General features: G+C 29.2%; 1 protein-coding gene across 2 annotated transcripts; it reads right to left on the bottom strand.

Annotated features, from left to right (window-relative positions):
* Positions 1–1,125: 1,125 nt before the first annotated feature.
* Positions 1,126–22,696, bottom strand: LOC113397132 (centromere-associated protein E-like). Of its 2 annotated transcripts, XM_026635298.2 has the most exons (29): positions 22,365–22,695; positions 21,970–22,204; positions 21,735–21,888; positions 20,917–20,991; positions 20,552–20,757; positions 19,820–19,945; positions 19,361–19,496; positions 18,580–18,785; positions 16,528–16,670; positions 16,387–16,446; positions 15,688–15,800; positions 14,117–14,284; positions 13,504–13,657; positions 10,764–13,267; positions 7,807–10,268; positions 7,428–7,602; positions 6,991–7,120; positions 6,703–6,814; positions 6,434–6,464; positions 6,254–6,341; positions 5,846–5,885; positions 5,586–5,751; positions 5,032–5,137; positions 4,674–4,845; positions 4,249–4,417; positions 3,791–3,920; positions 3,093–3,178; positions 2,813–2,914; positions 1,126–2,250 (listed from the first exon to the last, which is right to left on the bottom strand). In XM_026635298.2, exons 1-29 carry the CDS (start codon positions 22,513–22,515, stop codon positions 2,113–2,115), a joined length of 8,538 nt encoding a protein of 2,845 aa, XP_026491083.2. In that variant the 5' UTR covers positions 22,516–22,695; the 3' UTR covers positions 1,126–2,112. The 2 variants fall into 2 exon arrangements, with proteins under 2 accessions (XP_026491083.2, XP_026491082.2); XM_026635297.2 differs by having other exon boundaries at positions 7,807–13,267; positions 22,365–22,696.
* Between the last annotated feature and the right edge of the window lie 296 nt (positions 22,697–22,992).

Genomic DNA, 22,992 nt, shown 5'->3' with positions numbered 1-22,992 from the left:
CACGCATACGCACAACACAAGCATAGATATGACAGAAATTGACAAGAGGCAATTGCAATTAGCACTATGTTACGACTTTTCTTACGTATAAACTACATAGTACGTATTAAGTTCCATGAAATACGTATTTTTACAAGAACTACCCTCTCCTCAGCCTGGACCGAGCGGAATCACATAAATACGGCAGAGCGCTTAGTAACGGGTTAATGTTCGGTTGTCGGTCGGTCGACTAGGTCCGAGTCTGTTCGTATCGGTCGTGATATTTATAATTCTTATATAATTATTAACTCTTTATGTATTGCAATATTCTTGTATAGTTGATTAGAGTTATATATTGACGGTAATTGTGTTCGATTATAAATAAATAAATAAAGAAGTATAGGTTAGCCAATCGTGTTTTTTTTTATTTAATTAATTTTAGGGTTTGTTAGAGTATATTAAATGTTCAGTTGTGTAACGCTATATGCTAAACCAAGCCAAGCCTAGCCGAGCCGAGCCGAGCCAAGCCAAGCCAAGCCAAGCCTTAGAATTGAATAGCCGACCCAGTCTTTTCCGAACGTTACTCATTAACAATTATGCAAAAGGGATTGTCGCCCATGGCAACCGATAACAGAAAAGAAAAGACGGGGTCGCTATAGCAATAAGGCGGTAAAAGAGAACTGAGTGAAAAAAATATAAACGATTAATAATAAAAAATATATATAACATAGTTGTTGTTATTGCCTTTCGTTTCAGTTGTTACAAATACTGACTTGTTATAATTGGTATGTGAATTTCTTAAGAGTAAATTGAAACTTCAAACTACGGCCATGTACGCGATGGACTTCGCTGATACTTTTAATACTCTTAAAATTAATTTTGCAAAAAATTCTACAACAGTCAATTTAATACATTTCCGATTTTAAATCCATAAAATTGATAACGCTAGGATATCAGATTATAAAACAAAGGGCAGATAGAGCGCTCGGAACATTATCGTAAAGCAAAGAAATCCTAACAGCAATGTAAATTCCGAATTTCAATTGAGATCTGAAATTAGTTTGAATGTATATCCAAATGAAAGGCATTTCCATCACCATCGTGATAAAATCTTCATAGGAAAGGAAAAAAACAAATAAAACAAGGTTTCATTCAATAGTCAATCATTCATTTAAATCAATCAACGCAGGCACCATTCTTTTAAAAACAAATTAATTATATTCTTATTAATAAACATTGTTAAGGCAAATAATATACATGTGTTTTATCTTATTTTGGCATAGCTTTGTGCATGTTGTGTTGTTACAGCAAAATAGTTAATTATATATATATATATATAATAATTAATTTATTAATTATTTCTGAAGTATAAAATTAATTTTATAAATGAAAAAAAAAAAAATTGAATTAATTTCGTAAGCGATTTTCTATAGGTACTTTGTTAGTAATACTAACTAATTTTGGACGTTAGGCTTTGTAAGCTATAAATTTACAATCTAATGAAAATATACAATTCTGAAAACTTATGTTTAGTTACTATTCAGGCACCCGTATCAATAAGTACGTTTCAATATTATACAAGTATATTCAGTGTTTCAAAATGGCACCAGAGTCAAATGGCCAAAAACTTTTTTAACATTGTCATATTTAAAAGTTATTGATTAGTATTTTCAAACAAACAATAAATGTTGATTCATAATGTCCTTGCTCATTTTATGAATAGATCGGTAAAAAAGAGTACTCTATAACATATTACTGTAATTAACTATTTATCATTTACAAGTAGCATAAAGTATTATATGCACTTTGTTTAAGTTATGTCATGTTTTGCTACAATTGTATTTATGTTAATTAATTATTATATTGTTAGATCAATATCAACCTTATTATATTAGTAGTAAATGCTTATGGAATGTCATCATAGCATTTCAGTCTTTTATTGAAGATTTAATTTTTCGTTTAGAATCAACTTATTATTATGCAAGGCTAAATGAAAACTCCAATGGTATTATTAAAAGATATGATCATTTTAGATCTTTTTAAAAATTAAAACAAAAAATCCAGCTTCTTGTTATTACAAAATTTAACAATGAAATAAAATTGAGTATTAAATAATATTATTAAGAGTTCGTTTCAATTGTTCAATGGATCCTCGTTTTCTCTGTTAGCGTCAATCTGTGCTTTGCCGCGTTTCTTACAAATGGTAACTAATTTCGCGTTTATCTTCTTTAGTTTTTGATTTTCTTTCATAACATCGGTTAGTTGTTGGTTCTGTAATAGTTTAGTCACGATTATTAATTTAGTACATTATTTTAAAATCAGCTTAAACAGAACTTAGCTTCTGTTTAACTTATTTCTGTTCAGTATCCTTTGACAGCAACACGAAACAAAAACCAGTATTAATTCCCGTGCCCCCCCCCACTTTAAATTACACGCAAAACTTTAGTTTGTTTTAAAACGACGGTCATAAAATAATGTAATTTGTAATATTATTTTTATCCTACACACACACTAAGTGAATCTGAGTGAAGGTAAGATAATAAAAAATCACTGAGTATATATATCACAGGTTTAATTCCCCAGAAATTCAGCTTAATCGTAACTGAAGACCAATTCTACTTATTTATATCGGGTTTACGATCTTGATTGACCAAACCGCAACTTGATCATTGCTTTTGTAGAATAGGTACTCGGCTGAACGGCTACAATTACTTTAATTCTTTTCGATTCGATTGCGATAAACTCTCAATTTGTTGGTAGAATTGGGACCCAGTTAGGTCCATTTGGCCATCTACTATATATTTATAATATGAGTCAATATGAGAAAGTTCACCTGGATAATCGCACTTCCTGTAGCTACATACAGTGGGTTAGCCGAAGCTACCAGTAGCTGATGTTCTAATGCAACTTTCTGCTGTGATAACTTTTCCAAGGCCTGTATATAAAAATAATAGATAATCTCAATAACTAATTAAAACTAGATATAAACTTGAATTCTTGGATTGATAAAAATATTTGTATAAAATATTTTATAATCGTAATTAGGAATAATTTTATAATATTTACAGGGTGAAAGTTGTACTAAATAATTTTTCATATAAAAAATTATTTACCAATTTGAGGCGTCTCATCTCTGCGTGTGTATCATCCGATAGTCGAAGTGAGGAGGTATTTTTTTCAACTTGTTGTTGGAGTAAGTCTGAAAAAAGATTATTAGTATGCTTTAGTTTTCAATATATTATTTTGGGTACAATCGATTTATTTAGGAATATATCAAATGATCACATTCAGGTCGTGAGCCACAAGCACTTTTACCTTAGTCCATCAATAACAGTTTTAAAAAACTTTAAATGCTCATTAGCAATGTGGCGTAGACAGTCTTGGACAAGCTTTCAGGCGGGTGGTATAATATAGGTGTAAAAAAACAACCATAATTAGATTTTATAATGTACTTAATTTGATTAACAGGTTTGCATCTTATACAGGTCATTAAGTGAAATCTTTCCGGATGTCTTTTATAGTTGCATCTCTGTCTTACAAAATTTAGTTTTACACTATTTCTTTACTTGGTAATTGAGTAAATAATCATCATGTGTGCAAATTAATTTATCGATAAAGCGAAAAATTAAATTGTGTTGTGGTAAAAAATGTAAATGTCTCGTTCCATTTAGTTTTTTATGAACTATACAATTATTGTGCCAAATTTTACTCTTGACCGTTGACTGTCTTAAAATTATATCAAGAACTAAGAAGATGAAATTGAATGTAATATTTAATTTGTCGTAATTAAGCAATTAACGTGTCTAATTACCGTCGTCGGTGAGTGTGGCGGCGTCAATGAGCGAAATGCTGGAGGTGCGGTTTTTGTCGTGGAGATTCTGGCGCTTCTTACGAACGGAATGCGTTATGTTGCTAAGATCGTGATACTCTTGTAATTTTAACTGTAACATAAATATCAGTAAATAACATTTTATGACTGTTTCATGACCTGCATAACAAAATTCGATTAGTTTTATTATATAATTATTTCTTTAACATTTGCCTTAAACTTTTGTCATTAAGTAGTACAGGATGAGATTTATAAAATCATAAGGGTAGAAAATCCATTATGGCGTTTGTTTATTTTTATTCTGTCATCTGAAGTCAAGTAACAGCCTGTATTATTGTATATACATAGGGCTTTCACTCCTTTTGAATTTTTTTTATTACTCTTACAAATGTTCGGCTCTAACTCAAAATAAAGTTACAATCAATGGGTAGTTAGTGTACCTCTAAAGCAGCTTTAGCTTCCTTCAACTTCCGGCACTGTTCGTCCCTCTCTCGCAGATATTCAGCGCAGGTCTCACACTCTTCGTCGAGCTCCTTGTATTTCACCTTCAACTCTTCTAATTCTTGTTTACAAGCTGACAGCTCATCTTTCATAGTTTCCAATTCTTTACTGAAATTGTATTAACAAATTGAACAATTATTCTTCCCTTATTTTTTTGCAATATATGTCAAGTTTAGGACCACTAATCCATGGTAAAGCATTTAGCAATTGAATAAAACTTTACTATACGGTTGGTTCTGCAGTAAATATCTTATACGCAATTTATGCTTCCAATATTTATAATTAAAGTGACGCATGACAACAATATTAATTTTGAATTTAGAATCTAATAATAATTATGTCATTTCATTTTGTATTGTTATACCTGTCTTTTACATTATTTTTCTCTAAAGCTTTTTGCATCTTGGCAATAGTCTTTTTCAGGTCTTGCTTGTTGAAGCGGAGCTCTTCGACGGTTTTCATTAATTTCTTGTTCTTTTCTACTTCCATGTCATATGACATTCTGTCCACAACCACGGAATGAAGATTTACCCAATCTGTGAATTTCGCTTTTATTAGTTTTGTTAGTGGAACGTAATTTAAGGTATTAATAGTTTATACTTTCATAAACAATTCACAATCATAAACAATTAACGTATTACAGAATATTGTATATTATTAACAAAATAATATTTCAAATATATACAAGTGAACAAATAAATATAGTTTGATCACATAATTACCTTCATCAGTTTTAACTGAGGCATTAACTAGATTTTTTTTTACATTTGTAGTAATATCGCTTGGATTGCTATTCGTTAATTTTTCTTTTAAATCAGCAACCGTTTTCTGAAACAAAAGAAAAACAAAACACTAAAAAAACACCCCAATAGTATTAGTATGTTTAAACAAATATATTAGTATTTTCAATGTAACTATTCTATAAATTTATATAATATGTATAATCTAATAAATGTTAGAGCAACTCTAATTAGCAGCGCTTCGCAGTTTAACTCTCTTTAAATTCTAACTATTGACGATACTAGCATGAATTTTATGGTCTTTTACTTCAATAAATAATTACTTCATAAACAAATAATTTGGATTTTTTCGAACAAAGGGGAGAAGCAAAAACTATGTGTGTGTTACTCTCTTACGGCTAAACCATTGAACCGAATTTGATGAAATATGGTATGAAGCAGGCTTGCCCCCAAGGACATAGGTTAATTCTTTATAACTAAAACCTACTACCCCCAAAGCCTGGCCGAAAACTAGTATTAAATAACTGGAGAAATACCTCTAGAGCAAGTTTTTCCTTCTTTAACCGTAGACACTGTTCGTCACGTTCTTTCAAATATTCAGCACATGTCTCGCACTCTTCGTCTAACTCTTTGTATTTATCCTTTAGCTCTTCTAGCTCTTGCTGACAGCTTGATAGTTGTTTCCTTAGTTGAGTAACTTCACTGGAAAATATAAAAAAATGCAAAAGTAAAACTAGGTAAAGTAAGTATATGGTATCGCTTTAGCAGTTACATTTTTATTGTTCAAAATATTTACCTTTCCATACTGTTGTTTTGCGAAGATTCACGGGAGTTGTCTAAAATATAATAAGAATAATGAGAAAAAATATTTCTACCCAAAACAAAATACATTATAATTCACATTTTTGAAGTTTTGATAAGGATAATACTCGATATATAATATCGATAAGCAAAAGGACATGCAGTCAAATCTGCAAATAGACAATGACGTGGCACGTAATTAGAAATATTGAAAAAAATATATATATTTGCCTCTTTAATGAATGATTTATGACATCTAATGATATAAGGGTTATTTTTTTAAATTTCATTGTTACAAATGTAGGTAAATATTCTTTCGCAACTATTTTTTGAATATATACCAAGCTGGTGTGTATTTAAGACAATGACGTCAGAGTAAGGTTAAAGTGCTCGCAGGGCTTACCGTGCGCGGCGCGGCGCAGGTCGTGCGCGCTCTGGCGGCGGCGGCGCGCGGCCTGCACGCGGCCGGGCCGCTCGTCGTCCCGCTCGCCCTGCGCGTGCACATGCACAACATTGTATTAGAACATTACATACTACGGATGACGATGAATGAGATAATAATAATTAATTAAAATATATTTACCTGATCGTGATTCAATGGGAGACTATCGCGTCTGAAATGAAGAAAAATATAGTGTTAATTTTGTAATTGCCGTAAAATAAATGAAATTTCAAATTAAATACTTAATACTCATAATGCTTATTACAATGTACCTCATTTTAAACAATTAATCGTAAACTATTTTAAAAGGTTTTATTACATATAAAATCCTTGAGACCAAATTTTGGAAATTAAATAAAAGCAATATGCAATGTGTATATCGCTTCATGTTTGGTTACTTTGTATCTTACCCTCTGCTCAACCTAATGGGAGTGCTTCTGTTAGAAGTATTTTCATCAACATCCATACATAAGTCATCAATTTTCCCACAAGATTTGAATACATCCTCCATTTTCAGATGCTCTGAAAGTTGTATTACATAACATAAATAAATTCAGACTGATATTATTAATGTGAAAAGAAGTTGTCTATCTATTTGTTATTTAATGTTTAATCTTAATAATTTTTAAATGATCCTCTCTTAATTATTTATTTTACTTTATTAGATATCAGTTGTATGTGCATTCATTTCTACAAACCTTCATCGTCTGAAAATAATCGTTTAGAGTCATGGATACTCTGACGCCTTCTTCTCGTAGTATCTGCCATGGTATCGATAGATAAGCGTGGCCTTGTATTGACATTCGCTTCTAATTCAGATATGCGCGTCTAAAGAACAAACAAAATGTATCATGTGTAATCTAATTTATAATTTTCATTAAATATTAATATTTCTAACTTGTTCATATAATATTTCAGACCATCAATAAATAATTTGTAATCTATTTAAAAAAAAAAAAAATGCAGAACGAACTTAGGCAACATGCACCATTAAACAGATATTGCTCATAATTGAAAAAAATATATATTTCTTTGATTCGTCTCACTTTCAGCATTGACAATTAAAATAATTAAATACGAAATACATTATGATATTATAATGCACTGGAAAAACAATGAGATAGATAAAAATTACCTCCAATAGTTGTTTGGAGATTAATAACTCCTCAATTTTTTCTTTAGACGATTGTAATTCATTGGTCAACTCTTGGCCTCGCGTCTCTAGTATCTTGCAATTTTGGGTCAATTTGTCAATTTGATTATTTTTTTCAAGACACAGTGTTTCATCTTCTTGTTTTTGTTTTTTTAATCTGTAAGGCAATTTGATTTTCGAAAAAAGAACGAAATTGAATTATTTATTGTAAGTATTTAACACCTAAACTTGAAGACAAATTTATACACAACATATTGTTGATAAAATGTTACTTTAAATCTACCCAAATATTACTAAGTTTTCTAAACGAATAATTAATAATAACACCTCAATGAAATCACACATTAAATGAAACTCTTACCTTATTATAATTCCGCTTTGTATCTCTGCAGTTTTCTGGTGTTTTTTTATGTTGTCTTCCATGCGAGAATATTCTTTACATTTTTCTTCCAAATGATTTTGTATTATTGTATTTTCCTTCAACAATCTCTCTGATTCTAATTTCATATTTTCAGTGACTATCGAATTCTTCTTAATTTTATCCTTAAGTAACAGAATTTCAGATGTCAAATTCTCAAAATCGATTTTGTTCTGTTTAATTATTGCAATCGCATTTTCCAATTCTTCTGCACACGTTTTCTTTTCTTTTAGTATTATATCGTTAATAGATTTCAAATTATCTATTTCTTGTTGTAAATTTGCAGTTGATTGGAGAAGTTCGCTTACTTGTACTTCATATTGCATATTATTATTAACTGCTTCGAATTTACTTTTTAAGGACGTAATCAAGGCATCTTTATTTGAAATGTCTGCTTTTAATGTACAAATATCTTCGGTTAATTTGTTTACAGTTGTTACACTAATGCTGTGTTCGTCTTCTTTTTTGTTATACATTTTGTTAAGGTCTTCAAACTCAGCCTTTAGTTTTTGTAATTCTTTTTCTTTTACATCTATAATTTCCTTTAATTCGTTCATCTTTAAAACAAGGGCGTGTTTTTCAATTTCTAATTTCTCATGGTTTTTAAAAATATCTTCGAATATTAAGTTAATTATTTCCATCGCAGGCAATGCCATATCTACATTTTGGTTTATTATTTTACTTTCTACAAGTTTTTCGTAATTTTTAATAACTTGGTCTTTTAATATCTTCTCTCTTGTAACAATGTCCAGAGTAACAGCTGCACTTATTTCATGTATTTTTTCTCTTTGCCTTTGCAGCAAATCGAGATTAGTTTCTTTTTCAGTTAGATTTAATTTCATTGCAGATAAATTTTCTTGAAGACATTCAAGTTCTCCAGATTTTTGTTTAAGAGTATTATTTAATTGGTCATTATCCGTGGCTAATTTTATTATTTCAGATCTTTGTTTTACATTTATCTGTTGTATTATAAATTTAAATATTTCAGTACTAGTAAAACCAAATTCTTTATCAACTTTCATCAAAACATTATCACTAAAATAATTGACTATATCGTCAAATTCTACACTTTTTATACTTTCGATATTATTTCGTATTTGAGAAACTATATTAGCTAATGTTTCGAAGTAAGTGTCTTTTTCTTTTAATTCTTTAGTAATTCTTGTTTGGTCTAAGCTCATTTTATTTAACTGCATTTGAATTTCGGTTTTAGACTCTTCAAAGTCTTTTAATTTATTATTTAAATTTTCAATTTCATTTGCATGTTTATTTTCTATATTTTCATACAGCATTTTCATGACATCTATTATTTTACCATCACAGTTTAGAGTATTTTTATCAGCAGCTGTTTTTTCAAGATAGAAATTAAAACAATCAAGTTTATCTATTGTATGGTTATCTAAAGGACGTTCTTCTGGGATGTCAGGCATATTATACTTGTTAATATTCGACTTAATGTTGTCGAAATCTTCATTAAACGAACATATATGTGAATCGCCAATGCTGTCATCTAAATCTATAGCATGACCCATAGATAGATTACTACGCTCTAGGTGGTTTTTAATTGTAGTGACTTGTTCTTTTAATTCTATGCAATCTTCTTTGCCGGCATGTAACTCATTTTGTAACGTACAGATTTTGTTATACCTTGATGAACTATCAGAATCGCTATAGCTTCTGTCTAATTTTTGGTGGGAATTTGTAACATTGCTCTTTAAACTGCTTATAATTTCATTTTTAACTGTACATTCCATACACGTCCTTTCAGTAGAGTTCTCATACTTTAACCGCTCGATTTCTCTCTCTAGCTGAGAAAACTTATCATTTAGATTAATATTTATTTCTTTTAATAAATCATGTTCCTTTTTAAGGTCATCTACCTCAGAAATACTTTCAATTATTTGATTCGATAAAAGATCATTTTCTTCTTGCAAGGTTTTAAGTTCTGCACATTTTTTATCTAATGCGGAATTTAGTTTATCAATTTCATTTTGTTTTTGCCAATTATCTTTTTCTAAGGTACCTAATTTGCGTATTAATAGTTCGGATGAAGGAATTTCTAAAGATAGATTTTGGTACTTCGTCTCAATATCAACTTTTTGTGATTCAAGATCCGTCATTTTAATTGTCATTAACTCAATTTCACTTTCGTACGATTCTTTTTGAATTTTCATTTTTTCTAAAATATGCGTACAGTTATTACATGACTCTAGATCTTGACTATTTTCAATAGGATCATTACAGTTAAGAAATATTTTAATGGGACTACTTTGGGCATCTGATAGACATTTGGATTTTTTATTTTGCAAATATTCATCAACAACATCCCGTAACTTTTGATTTTCTTTCTTGAGAGATTCTAAAGTCTTTAATATTTTGGTCTCATCAAGCGATTGTACATTCATCTGAGGATATGACAAATTACTGTTAGAAATTTCAGTAGTATTAGTTTGACATGCTACCTCATTATACGTACAAACCTGAGTAACATCAAAACATGTTTGATCATGAGAAATGAGAGTATTATCACAAGTGGTTAAAGTAACGTTGGTATCTAACATTAAAAGATCACCATCAATCATCGACTCGTTTATGAGTGGCGAATGTAACGCAACTGTCTCTAATGCATTTGGAAGTGAATAGCGTTTTAAACTCTCATTTAGTTTGCCTAAATGTTCCGATTTTAACAAAATTAGCAGATCCTGCAATTGGTTTTTAAAATCTGGTATATCTCTTTGGCATACGATATGGAATCTATTATGATGATGTTGCAAGAATTTTACTTGAGAGCTTAAAGACCTATTTTCAGCATACGTAGTTGCAGTCAAAGTGGACAAATTAGTTCGATGATTGACTATTTTTTTCTGTAATTCGTATATATTTTCTACAAGTAACTGTACCTCTTTTTGTACTTCTTCTCGTTCCTTATTAAGATATTCGTTATCATTTTCTAATTGCTTTAGTTTTACCATTAATTTTATATTGCTGTCTTTCAAGATGTCCAAGTCTTTTTCACATTGGGATATTTTCATAACGCAAGGTCTATTTTTAATTTCGTCTATAGAAGAGCTTGCAGAACTAATTTTTTCGTCATCTTCATTAGGCGAAAACGTATCAATTATACTTTCACAGCAAATTTTTAGTAGACTGGGCGGTGAGTTAATGTCTGTATAAACATTGGACTTCTTTGTGGAATGTTGATTTGATTTTAAAGATCCCGTAGTATACTCTTGCCTATCTTGTAATTGTAATCCCGAAAATTTGGACTTGAGTTCTATATTTTCATTTTCTAACAATTCTATTTGTTGTTTCTTTATAACTTCGAGATTTGTAAACTTTTCCTTCCATTCTATAGCTTTCCCTTCCACAAGTTCAATTTCACTGCTCTTTGTTGTCAAGTCTTGTTGCATCTGGTTTAACAGATTATGACTTATTTGTAAATCTATTGTTAAGCTCTTACTATCATCCTGAATCTTTTTGATATCACTTGTTAAAGTTTTATTGCTGCTTTCTAAGTTTGAAATATCTTGAATTAATTTAATATTTTCTTCTGTCAATTTCATTATTTCAGTTTTAGCTTCCAATAATGTGCTTTCGATGTTGTCGTATTTTGCTTCACGTTCAGAATTTAACATCGATATATGGTTGCCTATTTTATCCAAAGTTAAAATAATTCGTTCATACACATGTTGAGGATTACTGCTAAACTGACAGGATAAAGTATTTTCGACATTATATTCAGATGTCAATACTGTGGTTTTCCGTAGAATATTTTGTAATAAGTTATCCCGTTCATTTGTTAAATCTTCGATTTCCTGCATATATTTTGTAACTTTATCGCATTCATTTTCTAGTTCTATTTCTTTACTTTCATACTTTGAATTTAATTCATGTAGTTCTGTTTCTTTATCACGTAAAGTTTGATTAATGCTAATTTGCGTCAATTTTATAACAGCAATGAGATTCATTATGTTACTTTTTAAACTTTCGATGGAATTTGTATTTATATTTTGCGGTTCGTTTGAATCTTTACTGTATGTTCCGTTTTTGTGATTAATACCCGTTAAGGTTTCATATTCCTTATAAAAACAATCTACAGCATTGCTGAGATCATTAATATGTGATTGAAGATGTCCTAATTCTGTTTCTCTTTGCTCTAATAAAGTAACTACTATTTTTTTTTGTGTGATAGTGTCTTTGGCGAGGTTCTCCAAAGACGATAAATTATCACTTAGCGTATTGAGCGCTGAAACTAAGTCGTTTATTTCTTCTGGGACTGCTAATATATTTCCTGTGAATAAAACCATTATTCTGTTGAATTTGTTTATATTTAATTGGACTTTATTTAGATTTTCTTGATTTTCAATTTCGTGTTTTTGTAGTGAAGTAATAATTTCGTCTTTTACTTTGATATTCTCTTCTAAGTCTATAATTTTTAATGACATAGTTCTTATTTCCTTGTCTTTACTTTCTTTAATAGATAATATTTCTCGGTCTTTTTCTTCTAAATGAATATTCAATTTTTCTTTACAATTTTTTAACTCCTTTATTTCAATTATATGTTGTGCAATTGTTTCATCAAGCAATTCCTTTTCTTTTTGGATTTTAATATTTTTTATTTGAAGCTGCTGTTCCATATGTAAAAAGTTATTTTTTTCTTCGAGTAATTTATCAAAAATACCGACATTTTCATTCGACTGAGTTTTCAGGCGTTCAACTTCTTGAGTGAGTATAGAAATTTCTTTTTTCTTGTTTTCAGATTCTTCTTCCATAGTATACATTTCTTGTGTTTTGCCTTTATCAAGAGATGATTTTAATTCTTTTATATCTTTGTTTCGAGCATAGAGGGCAGCTTTTAGTGAATGTATAATGTTTTTAATGTTTTCGTTATTTGCTATGAACATTTCCTCCTTTGTTATCATTGCTTCTAACTCAGAGTCAACGTTTTCAGTGACATTTTCCTTTTTAGCTAATTTAATTTGCAACTCTTGAATTACACTATTGTAGGAATCAATGTCCGCATTGATTGTTTCTAATACTGTTTTTTGACTTTCAATGTTATTATTTAATTTATCAATGGTTGATATATGTAAAGAATTTTCATTTTCTAAGTCCTTAAGTTTTTCTTTGTAACTAGAAATGATCTCCTGTAATTCTTTGTTTATAGTTTCTAAGCTGTCTATTTTTGATTTTTGTGACTGTAAATCTAATTTTAAGTCTAAAATTGTTTGATCTTGGACAGATAGTTCAATATCATTATTTTTTGTATGGTGAACTTGAAATGTCGTTCCTTCTTCTATATTTATAATACTGTTTTCAATATCACTATTGACTAAAGATATATCTCTGGACAGTTCCATGAAATTTGTTAATTCTCTTTCTATAGATTTCGATGCTAATTTACCTGTTTAGGATTGTAAATAAATTTATTTTAATCAAGTAATAATATTATCAATTCCAACACATTTATGCTAAAATAAATTTCGTAATGAATGCTTTTGTTAGTAATTGGATAATAATAAATTATTCAAATGAATCTCACTGAAACTCTAAGATTAATATGATGTTTGTAATTTAAGTATCTTTACAAAGTAAATTAAGTTTAGTTTAGTAAACTTAAATAAAAATCTATATTTGTACCAATTTTCTCATATTTTTTCTTAGCTTCATGTTCTTGCAAAAGAGAAAGTAGTTCATCTTCTCTAGTTTTAGCCTTTTTCTTCAAGGTCTCGTAACTGACTTCCCAATCTGTCAGTTTCGTGTTATAGTTCTTACAGACTGCTTCAAGATCTGCCTGAAATTATAAGTTATACCCATTTACCATGTTTTTAATTATTTAAGTGGCATATTAAGACATTACAATAATGTTTAGGCATAAATCTAAAGGCTATAAACCCAATTAACTATATTTACAATTCAAAAGTTTTATTAGTACCCACATTTTTAATGATGTATTAAATTGAATTGATGTTTTTTAAGCTCTGAACATCCATGAGGGAGAGAAACTATGACCAATTTGATAAATTATTTTATTATATGTTATATTAATTTTGCTATTTGTATACTATATTGCATATTATAATATTTTATTCTGTCAATAGTGACTAATCTGTGTCGTGAATTGCCCATCGCTGTAGCAGTTTTTAAGCGTTTTCATAAAACTAATATTGCATAGGAGGAGAGTATTACTAGTAGCAATTCCCTATTGTTTTAACATACATAAACTGAATGAACTGTGTTAAATGTTGTTTACCTTCGCAGAAGTCACGTTTTTTATTTCATCTTCCATTTTATTAATGTTACACTTAAGCTTTTCCATTTCTAAATCCTTGTCATTACTCAATCTACCAAGTTTATGAATTTCGTCTTCCAACTTTGCTATCCTTGTTGATTTGCTTTCCAACTTTTCCATTAGTTCAACCTTAAAATTATATTACAAATTGTAATTTTTTTTAAATAAAATTTTATTTAACAAGGAATACTGAACAGTTTTAGAAGTGCCACAAGACAAGGGGTTATAGGCACAGCTGATTTAAAAACTTAGTTTCTATTCAAAACAGGTTAAATAAACTAAATAATACAAGAATTGTTATTTAAAGACCATTGCTTTTGTAATTTAGAAACTGTTACCACATATTCCTAAATCGTCAATTTCAACTAACCAACCCACACATATCGAGGTATATAATTTCAGAGCATGATATGCAAAAAAAAAAACAAAATCAAAAATCTTTATTCAATATAGAAGTGTTTACACTTGCTTATTGATTGTCAAAAATCTACCACCGGTTCGGAATTTAGCACCTCGGACCTGAGAAGAACCGGCGAAAGAAACTCAGCGGGATATTTTTTTTTTTTTTTTCATTTTGCATGTACAATAATTATTATATTTTAGTTATTTGAAACAGCCTGGAGGCGATCATTTCATTCCCAAGGTGTGCAGTCAACTAAAAAGTCATTAGTGTTGTAATATCCTTTAGCACACAAACGCTCTTTAACTTCTCACAAGCGGAATAAATAACCTTTTGTTAAAGCGGCGTCAAGAGATACATTTTGTTGTTGATGTTGTTTTGCAGCTATCGATTGAGTACATAACATTGCAAAATATAAAAAAAATTAGAACAATCACTATAAATATTAAGACCATTAATGTCGTTTTTAATCTCCATTTAATAATCAATTAAATGTATCCATTTAAAATTGAACTAAAGTACCGATACAGTAGTTGATAACACTAGTTATTACATACAATACATATTATTTAGACAAAGCTCGTCAACTCTTTTTTGTTATGTATTAATTTTAGATGAATTACAAAACTTATCAACATATATATAAATACATTTACTCTATTCCAACCATAAGAGAAGAAACAACATTTGACAGCAAATTGACGCGATGTCATTGGTCGAGAACCTATGATATTCACAATGGATTTGCGAAAAAATTGCGTTTTAAACGTCGACGAAACTGTTATCGGAATTTTGGAAGTAAATTTAAAGTGTAAATAAGTAGTTAAGTGTAATAGTGTTGTATTATAAATAATAATATCTTAACCATACACTCTTAGTAGTATACAATATAGCTGAGTTATTAAAAAATCTCATGAAGTACGTAAATCTAAGGTTTGTTTATCTTTATTCCTACTTCGATTGGAATAGGCTAGGTTGATGAGTTTTATTGCTTGTGACTGTACAAAATGTAGAAGAGATATGTACACATGTTTATTTATATTCATTCTTCCTTTCATTGGTATGGACTATAAATTGTTCTGTCATATGTCATTTACATAATATGTCACAACATCTAATAAAAGAGACTTACGATATTAGGTGTGTATATCTTTTCTCTCTCTGTCAGTTCAACAATGTCTTTAAAATTCTTCTCTGCTAACTTAGCATTCTTTCTGAGAACACAAGGTGGAGTTTTTGATGACTCTGAAATATTTTATGATAATATATAATATGATAATATTATGAAGTAGGACACTAAAATATTTTACAATAATAATGTCTTTGGGCAGAGGTACTCCCTAAAAAACCTCTACTTCTTGCTTGCTTTAAATAAAAAATAAAAATATTTATTAATCAATATAACTGAGACATTATATTTATGTAAGAATTATAAAAGATATATACAAATATTTCTAATATTATTATTATATTAAAAAGTTAATCTAATCTTTAAAAAAAATTAAAGTATGAAAATGTTCCAACTACAAGCCTTACATAAGTATTTATAACACATTTTATGAATACGAATGATGCATTACAAAGTATAATAGTACATATTTATTGTAAATATTATTTATTTAAATAGTTAAAAATGTCTATGCTTGCAATATGTCAGGAAGTCACGTATACAATCTTTTTTCAAAGTTTATATAAGATATATAAAACTAATTACAGAATCTAAGGTTATGAATTCTCGTCGGTTACGCAAAAGTTAACAATTTCAGTTGTATGGGGTGATAGTTTAACATATAACAATCTATATTTTAAAAATAATTGCTAGTTTACTTACGGTAACATTTGTGATATGGCGAACAAGTCTGTATGTCTGTTGAGTTGTCGTCATCGCTATCTAGATGTAAATGACTTAATTTTAATCAACAATCTACGTACAAAATACTAAGCTGTTAATATTATTTAATACGTCAATTACCTATTTCAATTATTTCGTTATTAAAATTGACCTTCCTTTCAGTTGGTGGAGGTGTGATGAGACGCAGCTCTTCTGACACACTCGGTAGACTCGATATGTTTTGAATAGGTACAAAGTCTGATGCGCTTGCTATTGACATAGGACTGAAAATATTAAAAAATATATATATTTTGCTTGTACTATTTTGCAATATTTTGAACAATTTGTAATTACCAATAAAAAATAGCATAACAGAAAATTTCTAAAAAAAATCGTTTTAAAAAATATTGTTACTTTTTTTTTATCAAAATTAATTTTGATTTATTTTTCTGAAATCTAGCGTCCTGATGTATGTACGTATTATTTTTTATATTTTATTTTCCGCACTTACTAGTGCCCGCGCCCTCTTGCGCCGGAATTTATTTTTTCGTCACGTATGTGAGCGTGACATAACGCGTCATCCGTTATTTGTTAATTATCCCGAGGGCATTGAGGAGCATATTTCGCGTATTCTATTTGTTAAAAGTCTGAAGAAAACACATACAAATGGACCCGTACTGTTTTAAATCTTTAAATTATTTATTCCCTCTATTACGGTCCAAATACAATGTCATTTATGAAAATTTCCCACAACACCGACATCAATTCGGACAAAAACATACCAGCAAATAAAAATCTCACCTCGAGCTATTAAATTTAGAGAAAGAAGAGTTACAATTTTGATTAAATATCGCTACGGAAACTAAAGCAGTATAGAAAAATATTTTTGTATACTTAGATTTTTAGACTTTATTACGATAAATATATCGTAAACTTATTTATAGTATAGTATATGAAACGCATACCTATTTTTTCAGAACGATTGCTTTTTATTGTGCATAATTACTAAAATATAGTAAATCTTGACAAATCTATTTTTTATGACAGAAGAAAATATTTATTTTAAACCGAATGTCACATTAATAAAAAGTTTGTATAGAGGATTTAAGAAGGTACATAATTTTTATACGGACGGAAGAGTATTTTAATCTTGATAATGAAAATATTATGCAAATGAAATAAAGTGAATAATTGAAAACGACGAAAGAGAACAACTATTAAACCATTCTCTATAATACCCGACGTACGACGACTACGTTTGAATAATATCAAATTATGAATAGTAAAAGTAAATAATTAATTATTTACTTTTACAATTCATACTATTCATACGGTTTTTATTTATAATTATACTTTATGTTACACATAAATACACTTATACCCTATTCCAATGGGAGTCAGAAAAAAGATAAACAAATCTTAAATTTACGTATTTCATGCAATTTGCTAATAGCTCAGCTACATTATGCACTATTAAGAGTTTATGATCAATATATCTTTATTTATAATACAACACTATTGCAGTTAACCACTTATTTTCACTTTAACTTTACATCCGAAATTCCGGTAAGTTTCGTTGACGTTCAAAACGGCATGTTTTCGCAAATCCATAGTGAACATCATAGATTAATCAATCTCTCGACCAATGACATCGCGTATAGTATAATAAAAAATCAAGAACTGTTACTGGTGCACAATATTGCTAAGTTATTAACAAATTGCATGGAATACGTAAAATTAGGGTATATTTATCTTTATTCTTTCTTCTATTGGAATAGTCTACACACGTATTTAATGATGGCTTTACATTTAATTCAACACTGTAACATGACGATTCAAAAGTGGTTTTATACTTCAATAAAGAATATTTTGGTTGATTTTACATTTATTGCAGCATTTCACCACTAGGTGGCACTATAGGACTTAACTTTCTATACCGTTCAATCAATCACCATGACTCGGAATACATACGATGATAGGATGTTTGCCAGGTTTTGCTACTTTTATTAAATAATATTTTTTTCTTTTTGTTTCTCGTTTGATTTAATTTTTTATTTTTTTTGGGTAAGCTAGTTTGTATAAATTAAAAAGTTCAGTACAGATGACGGACGAGTATCATTTTTGCATCACTACTATTTAAATAAGTTTTACGCACATAAGGCCTTCAAGTAGTAAGTAAAATCTTGCACTTACTTATATTTTAAGCTGGGAGTACAAAACTTTGGTATTGACGGAACTGGATCTTCTTGTATTGGATGCAACGTTGATATTGTAACTCGTCTCGGCTGAAGGAGTTTCCTTCGAGCTCCGCTGAGATCTGTACTGCTTCTTTGGGCGAATCCATTCAGGATCAATCTTTGTAAGCCACCAATCTGCTTTTGTAGGTTGTAGTTATCTTGCTGTAAGTATATAATAATTACTTGTAAAATAAAAATATATTTATAGTGGTGATTTTGTAGTTGTACTAAAACATTTTTCATAACATAGAATTGTTAGTATTCAACATTTATTTTTGATTATTGTATCATGGATTATCTATACTAATATTATAAATGCAAAAGTAATTGTTGCGCTTTCACGGCTGAACCACTGAACCAAATTTAATGAAATTTGGTATGACTACCCACCACAAATGCTCCCCCCCCTTAAACACGTGAACGCAGCCGCGGAAGGAACAAGTACTATATAACATAATATTTTTATCTATGCATTATGGTATAGAAACGTCGGTGGTTTTGTTGTACATGTTTTTATAGTAGCTTGATTTCCTAATAAAATAAAAAAATTGTTGAATGTTTTATTGATGATAAAAACTGATTTTCGATGATTGATAGAGATATTCTAAATAATTATTTATTATTGTATGTAATATGCATCACAATAGCTGATATTTTGGAATATTTTGGTTAAAGCATAGCTAAAAATTTAATAACGAAAGTCTATTTTAATGCTAATTTAATGTCTCAAAACTAACCTCGACAGTCTTTTTGCTCTCGAGTTGAGTCTTAAGTGCTGATAATTGTTTTGTTAACGTTTGGATCATTGTCACATTCGTGGCCACGGCGTTAACTGCCGGGTTGTTTTTGATTGCTTTAGCTCTGTTAGCGAATCTGAAAATTTATATGTAGCACACGTAGTAAGTTTATACATAACATTGCACTTTGGGAATTAACCAATGAACTTCAAGCTGTTTTATATAAAAAAAATCATGTCTATTTGTTTCTCTGGTCTGAGTTAGTACTTAGAAATGTTGTTAATTTTAATTTGCATACTAATAATATCTAGAAATAGTAAGGAATATTTACATAAATTGTATTTTTTTAAAGATATTGTCATTCATTTTTAAGAGAACAACATTTTTTTTTAATCACATACATAAAGCATTAAGCATATAAATAAAGGTCACAATAATATGATATTCTGTGTAACTTACTGTAATGTAGATATTGTTTCCTCGACAGCAGCAGGTGTCACCGCACAAATAATACTTGTTTTAGCATTACCCCCAAGGGAGTTTTGAAGTATTCGTGTTAGTTTACTATCACGGTAATTTACATGCCTGAAAAAATAAAAATAAAAATTAAGCAATTGCTATCGCTATTGATTGATAAAAATGTTATCAATTTAAAATATGCCAAGAGTATATCAAAATCTGAATAATCTAAAATAGTATTGAATTTATCATAGATTATTCTTTTTTAAGAGATAAGTAAGATAACTTAAAATTAATGATCTTAAACTTAAATTTAGCTGAACATATTCAATACATTATCCCATTAACCTTGTGTAAGACATTATTACTATCAATTACAAATCGCATTTTTTAGGAAAGCATAAAGCAGAAAATGCTATGCGATCAATAAAGTTATTCAATTAAAATTACATATGTAGTTATTATCAGGGCATTGTTTTCAATGTATGCATACATTGATTTGCAGGGGGTAAATTAAAGGTGAGGAGGAAATTAAAGTGAGTAGTATCAAAGAATAATAAAATAAGAGTCTTTGTGAAAATATTGAGATATTAAATTTGTAATTGAAATCCTAAAGATACTAATTCAATTTCAGTTTAACTCCTAGTACTAGTAGTAGTATTAATATTAAATAAGAATGTTAGTAAGACAAATTTCTTTAAAAAAAAATTGTACCAATATTGTTGAACTTACTTATTGGGATCTTCTGATAATTGCTTAATAACTAAGGCTAGTGAAGACAAGGACTTGTTTATGTGTGTGCCTTCTTTAAAACGTATGCCTGTAGCTCCAGTTTGACCAGATCGTTCAGACCCAGCCAGATCAACAAGATTTAACTGAGATACATTCACTGAACCCACTTCTTCTTCACCTTCGATATGCTCACGCGATTCTATGGTCTAAAAAAAAACATTTACGATGTATTAAAAAAAAAAACAATAATAATCGAAATGTAATTTCATTTTCGGAATCTTAGAAGAAGTTCCACTGGCAAGTCCAATCAGGCAATTTTTATGTTTACACTTTAATAGATACAGATGAAAGTTATATTTACTTACAATTTGAAAGATGGAATGGGATCTACTGCTTTCTTCATTCATATTTGTGGCACCGGTTTGTCTATTAGCTTTACCCTAAAAACAATTTCCTTATAAAACAAATAATGACTGAATCAATACATGTGATGCACATTGTTCAAGGTTAATTTAAAACAAATGGCGCAAGAAGCATAAAATAACATATAAAATCACACGAGTATTGCATATAAGTTTTAAACTTACATTCTGATTTGTATATAGATAATTGTAATTAAAAATACATAATTGTAATAAAACCACATGTGTATACATAAAATTGATAAAATGAAAAACATGTAAAAATCTTTTGTTGAATAAATATTAAAATCTATTATATATTAGTAATAGCCCAGAGCATAGATGCCCCAGATGTTACAATGTGTGCATTTTCACCAATAATTGTAGGTTCAATCCCAGACAAGCACAACTGAATTTTAATTTACTAAATAGTTGTTTACTAAAGCTTAGCAGTGAAGGTAAACATTGTGAAGAAACTTGCATTTAATTTCAATTAAATTCTGCCACATGTCTGTGTGTGTGTGTGTGCATGCAATGGAGCAATCTTCTTCTCAAAAAGGAGATAAGCTGTTACTTTAAGAGCCACACTCAATGAAAAGTAATATATAAAATACAGATCTTCTACTAGTACTAGTTGTTCCTATATGTTATGATTAAATTTATAACCTGATACTATAAAAAAAACATATATTTTCTATGGAGGATAATATATTAAAATTTACTATACTAAATCAATCATTAATATATTATTATATGAAAAAAATTTAGTATAATTTATTTACCGTTCTCATAACTTCTAGCACTTCCTCAGGTGATGTGGTCACTTTTTCAGTAGCGTCAACTTTAACACCTTGTAATGTCTCCATTATTTTAATATTCTTCCTCAAATCTAGTAAGTCTGTTAATGTTTCATTATATATTTCAACATAAGATACTCTGAAAAATAATATATTATTACTTAAATTAATATTTATAAAGCTTTTAAATTAGCTAGCTAATTAATTTAATAAGTATTACCTGACTAAGAAGTCTCTGTCTGGAATATTTTTTATAATATCAAATAAATTTATTACAGCCAGCGGTATTATACCGGGTGCCTCTTTTGTGCCAGCCATGGTGTAGGTTTTGCCTGAGGATGTCTGGCCGTATGCGAAAATGGTGCCATTGAATCCAGCAGTCGCAGCTTCGACAATAGGTTTCGCAATATCATTATATACATCACCAGTTTTCGTATCTTTATCGTATACTTTGTCTGAAATTGGAAACGCAACAATTTTTGTGACCTTCACTCTGACGCAAAGTAAGTAAGTACATATTTGTGCATGGCATTGCCGCATTGCTTAAGTAACAAATATTAGACATTCTACTGACAACGCACTCACTGTTAAAGTAACTTCAAATGTTATACATACCAAAAGTATAATATTGTCCACAATCTTTTCCATTTTGATCTATTTGATAGAGTGTATTATTGTTTACGCGCCATTGGTAGCCAAGCTTGTCATCTATTTCACGGGAAATAAGTGGCCGGACTTTGACAACAACTTTGATATTATCACTCATTTTCAATTAAATTATAACTTATTATCAATTAAATATATTAAGGTACATTTACTTATTTAAATTAAGATGTCACAATAATATAGAATTAACATTCCCATGCTTGCTTTTAGTCGAAATATTTTACAGAATATGGATTATAATGACAGACCGTCACCAAAATAACCAACGGACAATTTCAATTTCATTTCCGATTACTATAGACAATCTTACTTTCGCTTGTCGCAGATTACATATATATATTATTTTTTGCGTGAATTTATTTATACTAATAAACCAATTGCCGCGGATTTTATAATGTTATCTCTTTCAGTCTCATTTTTAGTAGAAAAGAAAAGGAAGAATATTTTTTTTGAAAAGGGTTGTATGTTTTATACCAACTTTCTTTCTATAAATATAAAATATATATGAATCACGCTGCATCGATTGAAAACTAGACAAAAAGCAATTATCCTATGATTTAAATGAAATATTTAAGAA

This window comes from Vanessa tameamea, chromosome 3, assembly GCF_037043105.1.
Source record: "Vanessa tameamea isolate UH-Manoa-2023 chromosome 3, ilVanTame1 primary haplotype, whole genome shotgun sequence".
Lineage (NCBI taxonomy): Eukaryota > Metazoa > Arthropoda > Insecta > Lepidoptera > Nymphalidae > Vanessa > Vanessa tameamea.
Note: the sequence above shows the minus strand (reverse complement) of the source record. Positions and strands in the feature narration are given on the sequence as shown.